The 16,983-nt window shown below is 34.9% G+C and overlaps 1 protein-coding gene across 3 annotated transcripts in view; it reads right to left on the reverse strand.

Annotated features, from left to right (window-relative positions):
• EVC (EvC ciliary complex subunit 1) overlaps positions 1–16,983 on the reverse strand; it is a 148,021-nt gene that overhangs the window by 85,578 nt on the left and 45,460 nt on the right. For all 3 annotated transcript variants that reach the window (XM_056802414.1, XM_007496750.3, XM_007496749.2), the window contains 3 exons: positions 15,585–15,722; positions 13,897–14,055; positions 8,154–8,370 (listed from right to left, as the gene is read on the reverse strand). In XM_056802414.1, the coding sequence (XP_056658392.1) occupies positions 8,154–8,370; positions 13,897–14,055; positions 15,585–15,722 (514 nt within the window). The remainder of the gene's footprint in view (positions 1–8,153; positions 8,371–13,896; positions 14,056–15,584; positions 15,723–16,983) is intronic.

The raw sequence follows: 16,983 nt of genomic DNA on the forward strand, positions 1-16,983 counted from the left end.
ATCAACCTTAATTATTTAGAGGAAAATAAAAAGAGAGGAGTCAACGAATTTCAAAGTGTGTGTGGGGTGGGGCAATGTCAGAGGCCATCTTGCCCATAGATGTCAAACACTTGGCCCATGATCTGCATATGGCTAGAAATACTCTGAAGTGCAACCCAAACCAGATGAAAATGTAATTGAGAGTTAGCAAAATAAATAAAACCAATAAAACATAGATAAAAATTTAAAACTAAGTCAACATGTAGCCCACTAGGAATTTCTTATATGGATTAGTAGCCCTATTTCTATTTGTGTTTGAAACTACTTATCTAGTCTAACTGATACAATACCATCCATGGCAAATGGTCATCCAGCTTCCTCTTAAAAAGGCCTTCAGTAATGGGGAATTTGCCACCTTATGAAACAGCCCAATCTAGCTCTAGCAGGGAAATTTCATCAGCTATCAAAGTCTAAATCTGCTTTTATATAACTCCTAACCATTGTTCTGAGCTCTGTCTTTTTGGGAAAGCAGAATGAGCCAAATGCTTTTTCTAACATGAAAGTCCTTAAAATGACTGCAGACAGTAATTCCTTCTTGCTCTGACTTAAATATAAGATTTATATCTTCTATTCTCTTGAATTCAATAAGTCTTTAGAATATTCTATTTTTACTTATCTGGACACACTCTCATTTATCAATGGTCTTCCCAAGTATATTGCCCATAACTGAACTTTGTAACCCAAATATGGTTTGACTAGGTCAGAGAACAATAAAACTAATACTTCCTTTTATTCTCCCCCAACAATTTTTCACTTGTTTATTTATTAAGCATTTCATAAACAAATCCCATTTTCTCAACTTTACAATAAAGGTAGGGCTTATGTTTTCTATCTTCAGTGCTTAGCAAAGTGTCTTACCCCCTAGTAGGGGCTCAATAACTGTTTGTTATTGTTATTAATGGTGAAGTATCTGCCAATTAAGGTTTCTCAATCCCACAGTCAATAAATGTCCTCTCTTACCAAAAATATGTATACTTAAATATTTAAATACATAATTCATGTTTATATTATATACAATCATATATCCACATACTGTGAATTTTAGACTTAATCCACCCTGCTTAGTCTTTAGAATTTTAGCAACTAGGAATGTATGCATCTCCACTTAAGGATTAAGTGTGGGGGAGGATAGTCAGTGACCTCATGTGTGCTAGCAAGTGACAAATCAGAAACAACTGCCTAACCTGTGGGCTATCCTAAGCCAAGTTTAAGTCACCATTGGTACATGTGAGAGACAGGAAGTGATGTAAAGAACTGCCCTTATATTTCTTATCACTTCCTGTGAAAGGGACTTTTGTGGCTTTTGTGGTGTACTAGCCTCCAAGGAGGCCCCTCATCTTGGAGGAAGCCTTGTGGCTGAGGCCTCTGAACTCTCCCTGGCTCAGGCCAAGCTGGAGCAGAAAGCTTCCTCTTTCTCTTTCTCTGTCTCTCTCTCTCTGTCTCTCTCTCTGTCTCTCTCTCCCTCATTCTTAATTTTTTTCCTTCTATTGTAAATAAACCACCATAAAATTCCTTCTGACTTGAGTATTTTGTTGGGATTTAGAATTTAAATCCCTTGCGACCACTTAATAATATATTGAGTCTCAACCCTAAAAATTACCCTTAGCAATACAAACATATGCATTTATATTTACAATATATACATATATATATATACATATATATATATATATGTATATATATATATATATATGTTTGCCCATTGGTGTGACCTTAGGCCAGAAGTTCTTAACCTGGGGAACACGAACGTAATTTTTAAAATACTGCATTCATTATAATTAGTGTTCTTTGTAATTCTATGAATTTATTTAATGTATCTAAAAATCATTACTCTAAGAATGGATCCTCAAATTGAAAAAGGAACCCATAAAACACAATGCTCAGATCCCCTGCTTTAGGCATTATGAAAAATGCAAGAGAGTAGTCAGAGCTCATATTTCTATAGCAGTTTCAGATTCAGAAAGTGCTATCTTGAAGATAACAACTCAGTAAGGTAGGTTGCCCAGGTATTATTTTTGCATTTTGCAAATGAGACAAGAAGAATCTCCTCTTAATGGACTGATTCTCTCATAGCCACAAAGACTGGGATTGGAATCAGGGTCTCCTGACTTTATCTCTAATACCCTTCCCATTATACCAAAGTAATTCTAAAGAGAATGAAATTACATAGTTTTCAATGGTCAAAGATTTAAATAAAGATGCTCAATATTCAGAAAGTGATTAAAGAACAGGATACAATACTCCCCATATGCATTAATTCAATAATAGTTTAGGAACTGTCTATGTAAAATTAATAAATAGATAAATAAATAAATGGATTCATGAATAAATGAATGAGTGTATGAATACACAAATAAATGATGGATAGATAAATCAATAAAAGGATGGATCAACAAATGAATGGATGAATGAATAAATGAGTAAATGAACTTATTAATAAAATACATGATGGATGGGTAGGTAGATAGCTAGATAAATAAATAAAATAACTGACTCTATGTAAGTCTCCCATATTAATATGCATTGGGGATGATGTCAACACAAATCAAAAAAAAAGCAGCCCTTGCTGTCATAGGAGTCACAATCGAGTAGGGGGATAAAATATATGTGTAGATAATTATAATACTAATCAAATTATGAGAAATACACAGAAAACAGAGTGTTCTGATGAGAGGAGGTACAAATGTAGAGAAGAGGAAAAAGCATTGCATTCCCAGGTTCAAATCCTAGCACTGCCACATGCCACCTGTATGACACTGCAGAAGTCACTTAACATGTCTGGACCTTTAATTGCTACCAGACTCCAGGAAGAACTAAATTCAAATCCTGCCTCAGATTTTTAGTAGCTCTGTGACACTAGACAAGTCATTCCAACTTTGCCTCTGTTTCCTTATCTGTAAAGGAAGGAAAGGGGGAAACAAGCATTTATTAAGCACTTACACTGTGTCAAATACCATTTTATTTGACCTTCACAAATAACCCTAGCAGGTAGGTAGAGGAGAGGGAAATAATAGCACCTACTTCCCAAAGTTGTTGTGAGTATTAAATAAGATAATATTTACAAAGCTCTTTGCAAACCTCAAAGTATTGAACAGATGCTATTATTATTTTGTTTTACTGAAGGAGTTGGAATAGATAACTTCTAGAGATTTCTTTCAGATCTTTCCAATGAGGAAATAATGATGATGCTTCTAGCTGAGAGGTATGAGATGGATAAAAAAAAAAGGTTCCAAGAGGTAAATAGAGAATGGGCTTGTTTTTGGAAAAGACAAAAAGGATTTCAACAGGTGGAGATTAAATAAATGAGTGAGGAAAAGAAAGAAGGAATACTATCCTCAGTTTTGTGATATAGTCTGTAAGGGCAAGTAGAGGTAGGAATGGCATTAGGTTCAGAGTAAGCAGGAAGGGGGCCTTCAAATGGAAATGAGGTCAATTCCAGAGCTAGGAAAAGGAGAAGCAATACTTCTTTATTTCTCCTTCATGTTTTCCTTCATAGACAGGGTATTGTGCTATAGAGGATTCCACTTGTTCTCTTCTAGTCCCAAAGGCCATATGAAGGAGCCCCAAATGGAAAGTGGGAATTACAAAGAAGCATATTTTAGTGAGATATAAGAAGATGTTTTCTCCAGGAATTGATGCAGAATGAAAGGAGCAGAACCAGGAGAACATTGTACACAGAAGCTGAAACACTGATATAATCAAAAGTAATGGACTTCTCTACTAGCAGCAATGCAATGATCCAGGACAATTTTGAGGGACTTATAAGAAAGATGCTATCCACATTCAGAGGAAAATCTGTGGGAGTAGAAACACAGAAGAAAAACAACTGCTTGATCACAAGTGTCAATGGGGATATGATTGGGGTTATAAATCCTAAATGATCACCCTAGTGCAAATATCAATAATATGGAAATAGGTCTTGACCAAAGACACATGTAAAACCCAGTGGAATTGTGAGTCGACTATGGGAGGGGGCTTGGGGGGAGAAGAGGGAAAGAACATAATTTTTGTAATCCTGGAAAAATGCTCTAAATTAATCAATTAAACAAAATTGAAAAATTAAAAAAATTCATCCTCTCCAAAAGATGTTTCAAAAAATTACAGCTATCCAGTGGTAGAATGGAAGAAGAGGATTTCCCCTCACTGTGAGTCTACCAGTAGAGTCCAGTTGACCCTATATTGAGGATATTATACAGAGCATTCCTTTTGAGATAAAGATCAAATTTCCTGAGATCACTTCTCATTCAGATATTCTATAATTCTGAAGGTGGATACAGACCCTAGAATGAGAACCAAGGAACAGCGACTTAATTAAAAGGAATGAATCAAATCAGATGCTTAAACTACCAGCATCCATTAAAGTTGATTCTTATGAATAATTGGGCTCTTTTTAACATTCTTGATTTATGGAGCAATTAAGACTTATTTACTTAGGCAATTACCAAACTAAGGTCACACTATACTTGATAGCAGTAATTCCCTCCTCTAATGGGACTCCCAAACATAAGCAAAACATATCACTAGTCTGGAAATAGTTTATAAAAGTATTGCTTTACTATTACATAAAAGAAGAAAGGCAGTGTGATATTCAAGAAGGAGCATTGGACTTGGTAGCAGAAGACCCAAATTTGAGTTCTAAGAATGATGCTTGCTAGTTGTGAATCTTTAGGAAAGTCTGTTTTCTCATCTGTAAAATGGGTAAGTTTAACTGGTGTTGGAAGGGACCTTGAGATAGCCTAGTTTAGTTGACTCATTGCACAGAAGATAAAGTTGAGGCTGAAAGGAAATAAAGTGACCAGCTGGTGAAGTCACAAGCAGCAGAGCTGACATTTAAATTTAAAACTTTTAGCTATATTTCCAGTAATCACAATGGCACAAAGGATTTTTGGGAACAAAATATTTTGTAAGCCATAAAGTGCTAGATAGATTTAAAGCATCACCAGGAGTTGTGGTACAATGGTAAAAGAGAAAGGGATTTGAAGTCCAAGAACCTATGGCCAGTCTTGGCTTTGTACTTATTGTCTATATGGCTTTGGGCAAATGACTTTCCCATGATAGTCTTTCATTGCCTTCTCGAGAACATGAAGCGGTTGGAACAAATGACACAAAGCCTTCCTTCTGGCTCTAAATCCTTTGGTCTATGCATTTTTAATAATAACAGAATCATCATTTACATTGTGTAACTTTTATGTCAAAAAAGACAACACTATCTTATATATGATCTTTGATCTTCACAACACTAACTAGGGCAAATGTTATCATTCCCTGTTACATATAACAGCTAGGCAGGAAGAAGTTGGATCATAATCTAGGTCCTCTGTTTCTCAGACCAAAGATGTTCTAATCCACTAAAGGGAAGTAAACCATGTAGTAGACCTTTCTGCATTAAGAGAGAGCAAGAGAAATGAGAAAGAAAAAGAGAGAAGAGGTAAGAGAGAATGGAAAAGAAAGAGAGAATAAAAAGAAAGGGGAGAAAGAGGGCAGTGCCTCATCTTGCAGCTGCTTCTCTCTCTTGACACACTGTATTTCAGCTGAGGCAGGATTCATTAAAGTGACAAACAATTTGCTTCTTGCTGAGAATAAACAAGATTAAATACCAAGCAATTCACAAACAGGGAGTGCCATACAAAGACAGCAGCAGCAAGTCAACACATTCCTTTTATCAGCTTAATTTGCTTGTGGAAATCTACTGTACAGGCTCTGCTTTTAACTTAAATCGGACTCCTATAAAACCTGACTGGGGTCCATAATCAACATCTCAATAAAAAAATGAAAAAAGTGACAATCACAAAGCGATTTGATGATACCTATGAATAAAATGCCTTCATTTGAACTCAAAGATGTGTTTTAAAAGATCCAGCTTTGAGTGTAGATATGTATGTACACATGTAACTATGTATCTATACACATACATACGTACACATATTTCTGACATGATTTTTTTGCACAATAATTTTTCAGTATGCTTGGTTTAGTGATAAAGACTTGAAGAATCAGGAAGATTTCCGTTCAAGTTCAGATATGAACTGCCTCTGTTCATTTAAATTAAATGAAATAAAATGCATTTAACCTCCCAATGTTGTAGGCAGTTCTCTAAGACTTAAGTTGCATTGGTAGAGGGTCTTGATTAACTGGGAATTCCTCGTATCAGTGAAACCACAGGTCATGTCTCATTCCATCCTATACTTGATACTCCCTCAAACTCACCCACTCTCAAAATAGAATTCATTTCAAGGAAGTAGCATAAAATCATCCCAGTTTCTTTACTTATAAATTGAGTATATAAATTAACTAACCTTCCTGCCTTGTAGAATATTGCTAAGAAGTGATTTCAGAGACCTTAAAAGGCTATTATAAATGTGACCTGCTAGGAATAGATTATGTAAACTAATATTTAGAAAGTTGAAGGATCTGATATTTCTTTGCTAAGTGTCTGCCTTCCATTGACTTGGCTTTCAAATCTGCTCAGACTGACTAGATAATCTTCCAAGAATTGCTATTGTCCCTGTTAGTCATTAGTTTCTCTCTCTGTGGTTTTTTTTCTCTCTGTCACTCTCTCTCTGCATTTCATCCTTGGATCCATCCCCCAAATCTTTATTACTTGGTAGGACTTGCTAGTGCCTATGTATCACTGACAAAGCTTTCGAGAAGGTGGGGTCAACCTCATGCTACAATGAGGCATAAGGAGAATTCATCACCTTTAATAGGAAAATGAAAAATAATGCTACACACTGCTCTGTGACTCACCTAAATGGTGAATGTTGTATAAGTACAGAAGTACATTGCAACTTTACTGTCTACTCATGGTTATGGCAGAAACTTAATGGTGTAAAGACTGGAACCAATACAGAAGTTGAAGCAGTAATGACAGAAATTAAAAGGAGTGGGGTTGAATGAGCAGGCATACAAGGGTCAGAAGAGTTGTTCCTTGCCTGATTTGCAGTTGGCCTTTGGAAAATGACATATGTATTTTTAGAAAATTTATTCATACTAAAAGAAAGAGCTGCAAACATAAGGACATGTTTAGAGGTTCTAGCTGAATGACAAAAATAATAGAGTTAATTTATTTTAAAAAAGAAATCTGTTATATGAGCTCTGTTGGTATTTTAAATTGAAATGAATTAAAATTCATTTTGTTGTGATACTTCTGCCCAGATGTAATGAGCTATAGCATAAAGGACTGCAAAGTTAGGCTTAGAAATCACTGGATTGGGACCACAGCATATGGTTCCGAAAATCAACTGCATTACAATGCAATATATCACACCTAACCCCTCTTCTCTAAATAAATCAAGCACATTGTTAATCTTAAAAGAATGAAAGGTGCACATGATTCTATACAACTGGCTCAACTCCCCTATGAAGAAATTTCACTATTATTTAGTTTTGAAACCAGTCCATCCAAATTACACTTGAAATATATTTATTTGGTGGAAAAATGACATAGAATCTTTTGGGGACAGAAAAAAAAAGTAGTTTTTCAATGGAAAAGTTGATTTTAAAAACTACAGAAGTTAAAAAACTTAAGTACTAGGCTTAAATTATTTATTGATTTCATTCTTCAGGAGTTTAGCCCCTGGAACTTTATTAAACCTGCAGCAGAGAATAATGATTTCTCTTCACTAAAGATCTGCAGGTAAAGGTTGTCGGATGGCCACTTGTCATAAATGTCGTAATGAGGATTCTTGATAGTTGGTCAAATGGCCTCTAGATCCAACCCAACTATGAGATTATGTGATCCTTGACAAAGTGGCTTATAGTGAATATGTATCTGAGAAATTCAAATGACAGATATGATTACACTATTTTAAATAAGGACTTATAATGACAGAAATGAAAACTTTGAATCTATGTAAAAGATAATGGACAGCTACTGAACATCGCAGAATGAAATTAAGAAATTTGTATCTTAAGGAGAGATTTTTTTTTACCCATATTTAGATTACCAGGATGGCTTTTGCACTCTAATATCAATTAGTTGTCTTAGCATCCAACACAGAAATAACCACTTCCCCTCTCAGTTTGATAATATTCCCAAATATTAGAGTTGTATTCTTATTTTTCCCAACAAAATCATCACTGCTTCAGATACTCATCAAATCTGAGGCACTTACCACTATTAAAATGTTCTACTTCTTCCCAGAAAGCTTTGTGCAATTGTGTTAGTAGCTCTTCCTTCTGTCTTACTGAGAGTTTCCCTGCAATGGTTAATGACTCCAGTGCTCGGGAAATCACGGTCAATTGACATTTAGTCTCTTCCTGTATTTGCAATTTTAAGGAGTTGATCATTTTGGCCATATATTCCCAACCTATTGTTCTTTCTTGAATATCCTAGAAATAAAAACATATAACATGAACTTAAACAAAAATGTTGATGAGACAACTTCAAGAGGTAATTTGGTATAGTAGAAGTCAGGAAGATTTGAGTTCAAATCCCAAATTAAATTTTTATTAGCTTGAGGTAAGTGATAATTTTTCTGAGTCTCAATTTCTTCATCTGTAAAATAGAGATAACTGCTAATAGTTATTATGAGGATGGTATAATGTATTAAAGTGTTTTGGAAAGTTTTAAGCACTATGGATATGTAAGCTATTACTATTTTTAACTATGTTGACATCTAGTCTAAAATACCTGAAATGCGTACAGCAATTTCCATAATAATAATTTATTAAGTGCCTGCTGTGTGCAGAGCACAGAGCTATGTATTGGGATCCAAATTTTAGTTAAGACATGGCTCTCAATGCCAAGTACCTTCCAGTCTCATAGGGTGATATAAATATGCAGAGGAAACCATAATATACAACTTTACCTGACCAGTATGAAAGCAGGGTTTAAGGCAAAGTATTATATAAAGTCTAAGAGGAAACATCATAGGATTTTAGGTTTATAGAGCCTAGAAGGACTTAGGAAGAAACCAAAGGTTAGTTATAGGAACTGGTTTACCCTAGATCACAAAGTAAGTAGATGAGCTAAAATCCAAAGTCAGGTCCTCTAACTCCAAGGCTACTACTACCTAATCTACACTACAGCTGCCATCTGCTGACCCCCAGGATATGCTTCATGGAGGAAGTATTTCTTGAGGTGACAGAGTGAATTCAAAGTCAGCAAGATCTGAGTTCAAATCTCAACTCAAATTTTGACTAGCTATGTGATCTGCATATGTGACAACTCTTCTGAGTCTCAATTTCTTCATCTGTAAAATAGAGATAACAGCATCTATTATAACAGGGTTATTGTGAGGCTGAAATAATATATGAAAGTGCTTTGCAAACTTTAAGGCATGGGCACAAATTCCGCAGCAAAGAAAACAAAGGAAAAGCAATGAATGGAGGGTATTCTAGCCTAAGGGAATCATATGTGCCATAGCACAAGGTTAGGAAAGAACAGAGTACATTCAGGGAGTGAAGAGTAGTCTGCATTGGTTAGTACTTATTGTGCGGCACAGGAAATAAACCTAAGAAGGTGATGTAAAATACATTTATACAAATATTTAGAGTAGATTGTTTGATAGTAGCAAAAAAATATAAAAAAAAAACCTAGAAGGAAAGTAAGTGCCCCTCAATGGGGAACAGCTGAATGAATTAGTAATAAATGAATGTAATTGAATATTATTGAACTTTGTGAAATGATAACTGAGAAGAATTCAGAGAAATTTGGGAAGATTTGAATGAGTTGATGCAAAGGAAAATAAGAGAACCAGCGGAACAATTGGTACAATGATTTCAATAGCATAAAGAAAAACCTTGAAAATTTTCAGAGCTCTGATCAAAGGAGTGACTAAGCATAAAGCCAGCATGATGTGGTGGAAAGATTACTGGGCTCAGAACCAGGGGAGATAGGCTCAAATCCTAGCTTTGTCACTGTTTGGTTATATGACTTTGGATAAATCATATCGTCTCCCTAGACTTCAGTTTCCTAGTTTGTAAAATGAGGGAGTTGGACTAGATGGCCCTCAGGACCCTACCAGATTTATATCTATGATCATGTAACTGGAAGACTGATGGTGAAGGATGACTCTCATCTCTTGGCAGAGAGCTGATGACTGTGTGAACACTGAGGCATGCATGGGTCAGGCATTGCTAAAAAGCTGATTTACTTTGCTTTTTCATACATATTATTATAAGGGACATACTTTTTGCAAGTCATCGTGAGATGATTATAATGTTAAAAAAGAGGGTAATTAAAAAACAAAGGCGAGGCAAAGAAAAAATTTAGGTAATTTTAATATTTCATAAGTAAATACTTAATCCTTTTGAATACTTAGAAGAATTTTGAGGGAAGGTTGTTCAAATGATAAATCCATAGTCTTCACTCATCAGAGGGCATCAGGCTGATGAAATTCATTGTATTCTCCTGAGTCACTCATCCTATCTCTTCTAGGAAAAAACATTTTAAATGACAAAGCAGCAAACCCCACACTAAATAAGGAACCTCTCCATCCAAGGATGTTTCTTTCAGCCTGCCTAATAGGCAGAAGAAAAATTCTCCAGTAAAAAGAACAAAAAGAATACAATCTAAGAATTTATTTTTGGCCAGAGATTCAGAATCTAAATATATTTTTCTAACTAATAATTTCTTCAAAGAAATATGGGATAGATATATCTATGACATAGAACATTTTCTAAAATTTTACTTCAATCTGTCAGAATATTTTTTAACTCAAAGGAGTACAGATGCCCTGAATGTTATACTTTTACTTGCAATATCCCAAAGGGCATGTGCAGTCTTAAAAACCAATATCTGAGATCAGGCCAGGGGTGTTCACTGAGATGTTGTCATGAAAAAAGAGAAAAAAGTTCCTGTTTGAGGATTTCCAATTTTTTATAAAATGAGCTGCTTCTTCCCCATACTTTAATCTTACCCTCTTATTGCTTATGTATGGATGAAATGAAGGATTTTCTGCCTGCTCTGAAGATACAATGGAACTCATTTGCCATGGGATTTTGGAGAAATTATTTCATCCCTTTTAGTACCAGTTCCTCATCTGTAAAATGACAAAATTGTATGTCTCTTCCAGTTGTGGTATGATGGAAAGAATATTTAGGGTTAGGGTTATTTAGAATAAATTCAGAATGGGAATAAATTTAGAATAAAAGAAAGTCATTAAAGTTTACCCAACAAAAGTACTATATTTAGAGGTTAAAGGGACATGAATGATCATCAAGTCCAAACCTCTTATTTGACAGATTAGGAAAACAAGAGGCAGAGAGGTAACATTACTTGCTCAAGATCATAAAGAAAATAAATGGTAGAGTTGGGAATTGAACTCATGTCTTCTGACTGCTCTTTCCATATTGTCTGTTAAATGAAATACAAACATGCATGGTGGCTGTGAGCAGGTTATAGCATATAAGAATTTCTAACATTTATATAACACTTCCTTTATGCCAGTCATTATGCTAAGCATTTTACAATTATTATCTCATTTGATCCTCTTAACAACTTTTATCAACCCCACTTCACAGAAGAGAAAATTGAAGCAAACAGAGGTTAAATGACTTGCCCAGGATCATACAGCTATTAAAGTGTCTGAGGCTAGATTTGAATTCTGGTTTTCCTGTTTCCAGGCCCAACACTATCCATTATGTCACCTAGCGCTCTCTCTCTCTCTCTCTCTCTCTCTCTCTCTCTCTCTCTCTCTCTCTCTCTGTTCTCATGAAATGAGGGACTGAAGAAGTTGAGGAGTAAGAGAAGTCACCAGTGAAATATATTCTAGAAAAAAAATATATCAGTTGGCCCTGGGGAGGATAAAAAAATGATAGACAGATGAGCCAAGTGCTCTATTGACATGTCTGCAATGTCAGCAGAAAGCAAGAAAGGACTCCAGCATCTGGATGGACCTCCTTTGGCAATCCTATATAGAGCTGCACACAATGGGCAACCATGGATGGGGTTGTGATTGATATCATGGGAGGGGATACTCAAATTGATGAAATCATTTAGCTCCATCTCAATAAAAAGCAGGGACTCACTTGGCCAATGAAGTCTATTAAAGGCTATAAAAATTAAATCATTTTTCAAAATGATTTGTAAACCATAAAAAGTAACAGAATTTTACATTATTATTATGATTCTTCAACTGTTCATTTGTTCAGTGTCTCCCATCATCCTTTTCTAAGGATATAAAAATAGGGAGCAAACACAGCTGGTCAATTTAAGTTGGGTCTGACTGACTTGACTTTATAGACTCTTCACCTATTACTTCTCAGTCCTAGCCTGTGTAGAGACCCTAGAATAATATAAGCCAAGAACCTGACACCAAAACACATAGTAACTATGATAAAACCTCAAAACCAATGCTTTGGGTGCCAAGGCTGTCTCTTAGTCTCCCAGATTCTCAGTTCTCTACACTCTCTCAATACTTTATCTTCTTTCCTGACTTCAACCAATCTGCTCATACCAGTTCATACATTCTCTTCTTACCTACTCTAAACCTCAAAAGATGGTCAGTCTTTTAATCCACTCTCAATCATAATTAGTGCCTTTCCTACCCCCAGGCATCTCTAAATGCTGCAAAGGGTCTATATTCAGTCATGAGATCCCTCTAATAATGCAAACAACATATTCATATTTGACCTTCTTGTATGGTTCAAATTCATTTGTTGGTCATTTGTTTTATCTATGCCTGATTCTTTGTGACCCCATTGGGGGTTTTCTTGGCAAAGATACTGAAGTGGTTTTCCATTTCCTTTTCTAGCTCATTTTATAGATGAGGAAACTGAGACAAAGTGGGTTAATTGACTTGTCCTGGATCACATATTTAGTATCTGAGATCAGATTTGAACTCAGGAAAAATCATCTTCCTGACTTGAGGTCCAGAACTCTATTGATTCTATTCACTGTGCCTCCTAATTGATCTTTACTAGACTTATGTCCAAGTATGACTCAACCAATGTGTTGGAGATCTTTCTCAGTTTTTCCTCATATCTCTTAGATGTCACTGAAACACTCAAACTCTCCATCATCTTTCAACATTGTCTGTCTTCTCTTCCTATCATTCTATATATCTTTGACAATACCTCTTTCTCTTCTTTGTCATTCTTCATGGGTAATAACTTCCAGGCTGCTCACACACATGATAAATATTTCCATTGCCCTCTCAGTGATATTTAATTTAAATTTTTCAGAGACTCACATTCAATATCTCACTGCCATATAGAAACACCAGTAGGATGTTGTTACCGAAAAGATGGACCTTTGTGTATAGGGGAAAGTTGAGGTTATGGAAGGATCTTTGGAATTTCCAGAAGACAATCCTATCCCTACAAATCCCTGTGGACATGTTGGCACAGGGGGCCAGTACCATCACTGGCTTCTCTCATTGTGAACTGCACCAGCCCACATCTCTGCACTAAATGGATCAATATGGAGAATTTATTCTTAAATTTTTCACAGCTAAGTGAAAACAATCAATAAGGGTGACTCCATCTAGCAATTTGTGTAATATTTTGTGTGATTAGATCCCTGCTTCTCTGCTTACATATTTCTTATGTTTTGGAACTAAGAGTCTGTTTTACAATTACTAAGGGTTTAGTTCCCTTTTGGTTTTCTTTTCATTTGTATTATTATAGCACTTTTATATTGTCTAATGTACTTCTGCTTCTGTTAATTTCTTCCTTCATTAGCTTATACAAAACTTTCCATTTTTTCCTGAATTACTTACATTTATAATTCTTACTAATAAAACAATATCCCATTACACTTTTACACCACAGATCATTCAGCCACTCTGTTGCTCTTCCCACCATAAAAGACATAGGCATTATCCTTATTAAATATTCCATACTCAGATGTATGAGAACACGTCTCTGGATACTTGATGTACCCCCTCATCTTCCTATTCTCTGCCTACTTACCAAGGTCTGCAAGTCCTGAGAGTCACTTAATAACTCTTCTGTTCTAATCATTCTTTCCACTAGATTCTGCATGATCTGTCCTACTTTGGCACTTAAACATTTCAACTGGTCTAGAAGAAACTGCTGGGTTTTTTCCATTTGCTTCCAGAAGGCTTCCATCTGTGAAATGAAAATGAAATATCAAAGAGAAGAGCAATGATTTTGCAAATATGGTGCATTCTAATATTTATCAAATATTATATATTCTATAATGCATATTTTAAAGTATTTGTATGTCAGGATACAATTTTATGTTGATTGCTGTTGTTCAGTTCTTTTAGTGATGTCTGACTCTTTATTAACCCATTTGGAGTTTTCTTGGCAAAGATAGTGGAGTAATTTACAATTCCTTCTCATTAATCTCTTTGAAATCATGGCATTTTAGATTCCACCTCCCTTTTTTTTTTTTACTATTCTATCATTCAGTTTTAAGGCATCGTTTCAGAATCTGATGCACCTGTGATAAGGTTGGGCAGGATTATGGTGAACAAAGAGATAATATTTATTTTAAAAAGCACTTTTCAGAGTACCTGGATCATAGTAGGCACTATCTAGCTATCTATCTCTTTATCTCTCCATCTCTCTCTCTCTTTCTTTCTTTTTTCCATCTTCCTTCATTTCTTTCTTTGTTTCTCTATCTTTTTATCTCTCCTATTTCTTTTTATTTCTTCCTTCCTTCCTTTTTCTTCCTTCCTCTTTCTTTTTCTTCCTTCCTTTCTTCCTTTCTTCCTTTCTTTCTTTCTTTCTTTCTTTCTTTCTTTCTTTCTTTCTTTCTTTCTTTCTTTCTTTCTTTCTTTCTTTCTTTCTTTCTTTCTTTCTTTCTTTCTTTCTTTCTTTCTTTTTCCTTCCTTCCTTCATTTTTTTGTTTTTATCTTTATCTATCTCTTTATCTAGCCATTTCTCTTTCTCTTTCTTTCTTCCTTCCACCCTTCCTTCATTTCTTTGTTTCTTTCTTTTTATCTATCTATCTATCTATCTATCCTTATTCCTTTCCCTTCTTTCTCCATGTAGTGGTGGCCTTTCTCTGGGATCTTCCCCTTACATGACAGGTTGAGATGAATTCATCCCAGAGAGAATGAGTAGCCCACACTCAGTCTGAGAGGCTACATACAGACCAGGACTTTGCCAGGCCATGAAAGCTATTGGTTACAAATTAAATAGATAATTAGTAGCAAAGTCTGAATTTGAACCCAAGCCACTTGACTCCTAATCTAGTCCATTTTCCATTCTACAACTTGCACCTAGGCACTGTCCCTCTCATGTTGACTCCCAGACCCCACTTTCCAAGAAGAGCTTAAAGGACATGAAGTTTCCAGATAGAACTTTCTTTATTTCAAGAGGGAAAGCAAAGATTGCTAGTGAAAGCTCCAACAATTTCCCCTTTGAATTACAAAGAGAGTAATCTGAGATTCTCACAAAGGACAGGATACTTAAACAAATTTTCCTCCTGTGAATCTTTGAACCTAAATTATACCTTCTCTCCCACTTACCTTTAGAAACCAGATAAGTAAGTCTCTTAAGGGAATGGAAATGTCTAGCAAGCTTTCAAGCACAGTCCTTTTTATTTAGTCAATTTAATTGCTCAGTGAGGGGAAAATTTATTTTTTTATATTGTAAGCATTGCAAGAGAAATAAAATTCGGTACGTACATTATCTATTATGTGTTCTGAGTATTCTCTCTCTTTCCTTTCAATATCCTCCAGTGTGTAATATTCAGAACTACCAGCACCCAACATCTCTGTATTTGATAATTTGGAATGAATTTGTTTTTCTAATTCTTCCAAATCCTGAAAATAACAATAAAGAAAATCTTGTTAGAAAAAAACAATAACAACATTTTAAGTGCTACAAAGATAAGTATTTCCCTTAGTCTTGGCTACAACACAAAAGGCTATTTGTTCATTCCTGATTAAAATGCCCCATGGATTTTTACATTTATAATCATAACTCACCATCCTATGGCATTCTAAGGCTTACAAAATAATTGCTTCACATCTATCCTCTGAAATGATTTATAGTCATCCTCATGTAACATATAAGAAAGCATCTGAAGCTCAAAGTTACTTAATCAAAGAGACACACTTAGTAAAGTTCAGAGCATAATAAGCTTTAGAGATAGATGGAAACTTAGACATTATGCTCTTTTTTTACAGATAAGGAAACTGAGGGCGAGAGTATCATTAGTTTACACAGGATCAGATAGCTAATTCATGAGCAGCAATCCATAAAGAAACATTTCTTAAATGCCTACCCAATGTCAAGCACTGTGTTAAGTCCTAGAAGCAGAAAGAGGCAAAAAGACTGTCTCTTCCCACTAGAAGCTCACATTCTAATGGAGAAACTTTAAGATATCACAGTAGAAAGAGCACCAGATCAGGAGTCATATGACGTACATTCTAGATCCAGTGCTATTTATTTGTGTGGCTCTGAATAAAGAAGTACTAAATCTTCATAACCTTCAGTTACTTTAACTGGAAAATACAAGTATTAACAATTCCTACTTCATAGAACTATTGTGAGGATCTTATGAAATGTGTGATATAAAATAATGATCATAAATATTAAAATAATGTTCACCATGGTTATTAAGATGAAGGCCAGTGTGTCCAGATGTGTATTAGATTTAGAACTAGGCTTGTTTTTCTTAAACCTTTCGTAGCATTTTGTATGTCTCTTACTAGTATATTCCCTTTCACAATATCTTCTCTCTATAGTGCTGCATTCAACTGCTAGACTGGAAGCTTCAGGAGGGCAAGGACTATGTCTTGTATTTCTTTGCATCTCTGAAGTGCTTAGCATATAACTTAACACTAATATTTAATAAATACTTATAGAATTGAATTCATATGATGAGGAAAGAGTATAAATATATAATTATTATAATATATAATATATATAAATATATAATAAATATATAATATATATTTATACAATGTGTTTTATAATTTTTATATTATATATTTATACATAAATATATATAAGATAATATAAATATAACAGTAAAAATACTGGTCTTTGGGGGCATAATTGATACACTTTCATATACAG

This window comes from Monodelphis domestica, chromosome 6 (genome assembly GCF_027887165.1).
Source record: "Monodelphis domestica isolate mMonDom1 chromosome 6, mMonDom1.pri, whole genome shotgun sequence".
NCBI lineage: Eukaryota > Metazoa > Chordata > Mammalia > Didelphimorphia > Didelphidae > Monodelphis > Monodelphis domestica.